This window comes from Oncorhynchus mykiss, chromosome 1 (assembly GCF_013265735.2).
Source record: "Oncorhynchus mykiss isolate Arlee chromosome 1, USDA_OmykA_1.1, whole genome shotgun sequence".
In the NCBI taxonomy this organism is placed as follows: Eukaryota; Metazoa; Chordata; class Actinopteri; order Salmoniformes; family Salmonidae; genus Oncorhynchus; species Oncorhynchus mykiss.
In genome coordinates this window covers 84449752-84456408 of record NC_048565.1, presented here as the reverse complement: position 1 = coordinate 84456408, position 6657 = coordinate 84449752, and the positions used below count along the sequence as shown (strand labels likewise).

The 6657-nt window shown below is 39.7% G+C and overlaps 1 protein-coding gene across 1 annotated transcript; it reads right to left on the bottom strand.

Moving 5' to 3' along the window:
- Window positions 1-952: 952 nt before the first annotated feature.
- On the bottom strand, window positions 953-6182 carry LOC118936696 (transmembrane domain-containing protein TMIGD3-like). Its single transcript, XM_036989971.1, has 5 exons — window positions 6137-6182; window positions 5546-5878; window positions 1543-1971; window positions 1264-1375; window positions 953-1055 (listed from the first exon to the last, which is right to left on the bottom strand). The coding sequence occupies exons 1-5, from the start codon at window positions 6180-6182 to the stop codon at window positions 953-955; spliced, it is 1023 nt and encodes a 340-aa protein (XP_036845866.1).
- Between the last annotated feature and the right edge of the window lie 475 nt (window positions 6183-6657).

Sequence of the window (6657 nt, the reverse complement as noted above, 5' to 3'; positions counted from 1 at the left end):
ATAATTAGGGTTTAGGGTTATGGTTACAATTAGGGTTAAGGTTAGAATCAGAATTAGGGTTTAGGGTTAGGGTTACAATTAGGGTTATGGTTAGAATCAGAATTAGGGTTTAGGGTTATGGTTACAATTAGGGTTACGGTTAGAATCATAATTAGGGTTTAGGGTTAGGGTTACAATTAGGGTTACGGTTAGAATCATAATTAGGGTTTAGGGTTAGGGTTACAATTAGGGTTACGGTTAGAATCATAATTAGGGTTAGGGGAAACAGGATTTTGAATTGGCTTACATTTGTTGGTCCCCACAAAGATTGTAAAACATACATGTGTGTGTGTTTTATCCTGAAGAAAGCTAAACATTTTTGTGTTCCTGCTCCCCTCAGTGGATAGCAACTATTGCATTATGTAGACTAGTTTAACCCAAAACTCATAGTCACTACAATGTATTTCAGCTTCCAGCTTTCTCCAAGGGCTCTTAGGGATCAAGAGTCACTGTTACCCTCTGCTGGAAAATAGGTCACTAGTGATTACACAAAGAAATGTATAGAATTAAGAGCACATGAGCTACAGAGATGGAGTGATGACATCCTTCTACCTAGAGATGAACCCTGGTCATAGACGCAGCTCAAAACCACAGATGTCCTCCAACCTAAACTGTTAGTTAGCTCAGGAAGCTGCTGTACCACAAGGCTGCAGGTTTCTGGTAAACTAAGTCACATCTTGTTAAACACTTGTTGTCTCCAACACAGCAAATAACTTCGATACATCAGAATGTCTGATTTTCTTTTACAGAATTTCACAGAATTTGGTGACAGATGATCTTGAGAACAGTAAAATATGTTTATTAGCAAATCATTCCATTAAAGCTGGAGAAGGTGAAGAAGATAAAGACATATACCGCAATGAAAAATGTGCAAATGCTAAATAAATCTAGTTTCTACTCTTCCTGTTTCACCTCAGAGTCGGGTTGCCCTGAACTTCACCACAGCAATGACGTTGCACAGGATGAAGAGCACTGCAGTAACAGTTTTTGGAAGGTAGAAGAGTGTTCTCTCCAATCTGTAGAAGAACAACACTGCTTTGAGGACATGATACTCTGCAAATGTCAATCAGGCATATATAATTTAAGAATGAGGCATTCAGGGGACATATCTCTTTTGTATGTGATTTTAAAACAACACAATTCATTAATTCAATAATGTAAATGAAAATAAATGACCTTTTTGCTTGTTGAGTACCGGTTAAAGAGGTGGTAGTGTACTCTTACCCCTGGGCTACATGGTGTGGGTTGTTGACTGGGGCCTGAGAGGTGGAAGAGGAGACAGCAGGATCTACAGTTGTGGGCGAGGTCAGAGAGATGTCTTGAGTGGTCTGTTTGTCTGTCAAGGTGCAACAGTTTCCGTATGTAATTTATTAGTATTAAAGTGACACAATTTCAGCGTGAGATGGCAATGCTTTAAATTAACAAAATTACTTCAGTTGGATTCTGTGAATTTGAAAGACTCATTCCACTATTTTTGGTTATAACTGGTCTCTCATTACTTACTAATGATGGTGTCAGTCTGTGTTGTGGTCAGTTGATTAACAGTGGAGATGATGAAGGTGGAAGAGGGGGTAGGGGTGGTGGTGGAGGCAGGTGTGGTATTCTGTGTTGTGGTCAGTTGATTGACAGTGATGTGAACAGGCATCTGTAGGTCTCCTCTGGAACACCAGTACCAGCCAGTATCTCCCATATTCAATCCATTCAGAGTCACTGTTAAAATGTGTCTGTTGTTGTGATCAATGGTCTGCTGTGATTTCACTGATGTTCCATCTAAAATCCCTGAATATCTCCCCACCAAGGGGACATAGTAGATACCCATCTTACACCACAACCATTTCTTAACCACAGTGTTACTATAGTAACAACGGACAGTGACACTCCCTCCTTCTACTCCAGAAACTTCCTGTTGGTCCACATAGAGTTCTGGTGTACCTGAACACAGAGGTGCAGACACAAATTCACCAAGGGAGAAGTAACACGTCATATCATAAATCCACTTCAATCAGTGTAGATGAAGAAGAGGTGACAGGTTAAATGATTTTTAAGCCTTGAGACAATTGAGACATGGATTTGTATGGGCAAGACAAAAGCTTTAAGTGCTTTTGAAAACGGTATGGTAGTAGGTGCCAGGTGCACTGGTTTGAGTGTGTCAAGAACTCCAACGCTGCTGGGATTTTCACACTCAACAGTTTTCTTGTGTATCAAGAATTGTCCACTACCCAAAGGTTATTCAGCTAACTTGACAGAACTGTGGGAAGCATATGAGTCAACATGGGCCAGCATCTCTCTGGAACGCTCAATATTAGGAAGGTGTCCCTAATGTTTTGTGCACTCAGTGTATACAAACACTAGATTGATGATGCTATGTATTGGCCAATGAGAGGCTTTGAAGGACCTGTCTGCCATATTGGTACTCTTCAGAAGGAGTGGTCTTCAACAGGAATGACGGGAATTGGACATTATTTCAACTTAACGTTTCAAAGATAATTAATGCATGTATTTAAAAACAAACTCCAGCTATGTTTTAACATTTCCTGTTGAGTAATAAAATCCCATGTGCACTTAAGGGTAAAAAAATGTTTCGATGAGTTGGTCTGATGGGAATCCGTGATGTCATCGGCCTCACCCTTGTGGGAACAATAGAGGAACGATGGACAACAAAAGAGGAAAGGTCCATCCCCCACTTGTGCCATGTCATGAGGATACCTGGACCACCTATTGAGATGTGATAAATGAGGTGAAAAGGTGACAACTTCAATCAATTACCCCATCAGAACCCAAAATATACAGTTGAAGTTGGAAGTTTACATACACCTTAGCCAAATACATTTATACTCAGTTTTTCACAATTCCTGACATTTAATCCTAGTAAAAATTCCCTGTTAGGTCAGTTAGGTTTACCACTTTATTTTAAGAATGTGAAATGTCTGAATAATAGTAGAGATAATTATTTATTGGAGCTTTTATTCCTTTCGTCACATTCCTAGTGGAACAGAAGTTTACATGCACTCAATTAGTATTTGGTAGCATTGCCTTTAAATTGTTTAACTTGGGTCAAACGTTTCATGTAGCCTTCCACAAGATTCCCACAATAAGTTGGGTGAATTTTTGCCCATCCCTACTGACAGATCTGGTGTAACTGAGTCAGGTTTGTAGGCCGCCTTGCTTGCACACACTTTTTCAGTTCTGCCCACAAATGTTCTATAGGATTAATGGGATTTGTGATGGCCACTCCAATACCTTGACTTTGTTGTCCTTAAGCCATTTTGCCACAACTATGGAAGTATGCTTGGGGTCATTGTCCATTTGGAAGACCCATTTGTGTCCAAGATTTAACTTCCTGACTGATGTCTTGAGATGTTGCTTCAATATAACCACATCATTTTCATACCTCATGATGCCATCTATTTTGTGAAGTGCAGCAAAGCACCCACACAACATGATGCTTGGGATGGTGTTCTTCAGCTTGCAAGCATCCCCCTTTTTCCACCAAACATAACGATGGTCGTTATGGCCAAACAGTTCTATTTTTGTTTCATAAGACCAGAGGACATTTCTCCAAAAAGTACGATCTTTGTCCCCATGTGCAGTTGCTAACCATAGTCTGGCTTTTTTGTGGCAATTTAGGAGCAGATGCTTCTACCTTGCTGAGTGGCCTTTCAGGTTATGTCGATATAGGACTTGTTTTACTGTGGAAATAGATACTTTTGTACCTGTTTCCTCCATCTTCACAAGGTGCTTTGCTGTTGTTCTGGGATAGATTTTTACTTTTCGCACCATATTACGTTCATCTCTAGGAGACAGAACGCGTCTCCTTCCTGAGCGGTATGATGGATGTGTGGTCCCATGGTTTTTATACTTGCATACTATTGTTTGTACAGATGAATGTGGTACCTTCAGGCATTTAGAAATTGCTCCTAAGGAAGAATCAGACTTGTGGAGGTCTTGGCTGATTTCTTTTGATTTTCCCATGATGTCAAGCAAAGAGGCACAGAGTTTGAAGGTAGGCCTTGAAATATATCCAATTGACTCAGATGATGTCAATAAGCCTATCTGAAGTTTCTAAAGCCATGACAAAATGTTCTGGAATTTTCCAAGCTGTTTAAAGGCACAGTCAACTTAGTGTATGTAAACTTCTGACCCACTGGAATTGTGATACAGTGAATTATAAGTGAAATAATCTGTCTGTAAACAATTGTTGAAAAAATGACTTGTGTCATGCACAAAGTAGATGTCCTAACCGACTTGCCAAAACTATAGTTTGTTAACAAGAAATTTGTTGAGTGGTCGAAAACGAGTTTTAATTACTTAAGTGTATGTAAACTTCCAACTTCAACTTCTAAGCTTGTTTTTCTCCAATGTTTGTAAACATTGTAAATGTAAACTAACACTGTATAGCCTCAAAACATGCTTAAAACTATAATTTGAATATCTTGGATGGTCACTCCATAGCTCTGAGTGGTTACATTTATCCAGGCTCATCCCTCATTAGCTGTTCTTGGTAGAGAGCTTTGGAGACCTCTTTCTTATTGGTCTTTAAGCAAAAAGGCACGAGGGGGTGTGGTATATGGCCAATATACCACGGCTGAGGGATGCTCTTACGCAATGCCTGGATACAGGGGCTTGTGGTATATTAGCCATATACCAAACCCCTGAGGTGCCTTTTTACTATTAAAAACTGTTTACCAATGTAATTAGTGCAGTAAAAATAAATGTTTTGTCATACCCTTGGAAAACGGTATGATATACCACAACTGTCAGCCAATCAGCATTCAGGGCTCGAACCAACCAGTTGATAATAACTAATTTACTGCATGGTGATGTCACCATGGAATGCCACAACTCCATCCCACCAAAACAGGCTGACATTTCAGGCGGTCTTTTCAAACAGCTCAACACTAAAAGGGAATAATCATAATTTTCACAATTTCACAGTATTTTTCCAACCTCATGTTGTGGAAATACAGTATATATAAAATGCTGACCTTCTGTTCTGTCCTGAACTGATCAGGCATCACAGTGCTGTATGTCACATCATGGTGGATCTCTGGGTTTGGGAACTCTTTTTTTGTGGCGTTAGGCATATGAAAGTGACAATACTGTGACTTAACAAAAATATTAACATTAGGTTGTGATTTTGAATTCATTATGCATGGCTTATGAATGTGTTATGACGTCCTTATGTAGGCACCCTTCATAATAAAGTGTTTCTGTTCTCCACAGTGTAACAATGTATACCTACAATATAAAGCCATTCCATATTTACATTGTGTCTGCCTGTATGTATAACCATGTAAATACATTGTATTTAGAGCCTTAAAACAGTCTTCCCCAAATCAATAGCTACATAGCTGTGCCATACTGAACAAATTAACCAAAGGATGATGGCATGTGACCTGCAAGTATTACTTTAGTGTATAACATACAAGACCAAGTTGTACTCTCTAAGTCAGCTCTCTATGGTGATCAAACACAGTGTGATTGAGGAGAGGTATGGAGGGCTAACCTGTGGTGACTGACAGGTGCAAGTATGCATTTTGATCTTGTCCTGCAGTCTCCACAGCACACCAGTAATACCCAGAGTCCTCTGGCTGCAGATCAGTCATGTTAACAGAGAAGATTCTTCGGGTGACATCATCAGAGATGGACACTGTCCCAGATATCTTTGGTTGGTCCGTGCGTACAAGAGCAGAACAAGAATTCCAGTAATCTCCTTGACACCAGTATTTGACATATTGTATGTATCTCTGATCATAGCGACATGGGATGGTGATGTAGTTTCCTGTCTTCACAGACACCTTACTCACAGTTGACACACCGTACGCTCCTGCCTGAGTACCTGCAGACACAGCAACAGAAAACACTTTTAGACTCCTTTCGGTCGACTGATAAGGTTGTCTACCAATTACCCATTCAGGACACAAGTAGGAGTGAGAAGTGCACAACATGGCTGGTATGGCCGGGATGAGTGTGGGCTCAATATATAAGCTAGCTAATATTTTGTCTTCAGGGTTTCAGCATAGCCAGTACCTGACTTCAAGCAGCAGTGCACAGAAACATGAGACTTTATCAATTCATAAAAACATTTTACCAGTACCTGAGAGTCTGGAGAAGATGACTAGGAGGGAGAGATGAGGAGCCATGTGTGGTATGTCTTTCTGTGTGGTACAAACTGTACACAAATGTATGTGTCAAGGGAAGAGGCACCAACGACAATGACTCCTATACACATCACTGTCTGTACCCTTTCTGCTTCTAATTAAGTGAACATGCACCTGATTGGCTGGTAACAATACATTCTGTAAATCAGTCAATACAACTGATATGATTTGATTTATTCAAATAAATTTATTTCAGTTCTTTATGTACTTACTTGATGTATTTTTTCCCCAATGAAGTTAGACCAATATCTCCACAGACCAGACCTAAAATCAGCTTCAAAGTAAACCAATAATTAGATCTACCACGATACAGTCTGTGATTTTAAGGTGGTTACACAAAATTCAGATACGAAGCCTCTCTGTCTTAAAAGACTAAAAAGGAATAGAAATAGAAACAATAAACATTGTCTGTGTCGAGGAAATAAACCCTGGTCATAGAGACATCTCAAAACCACAT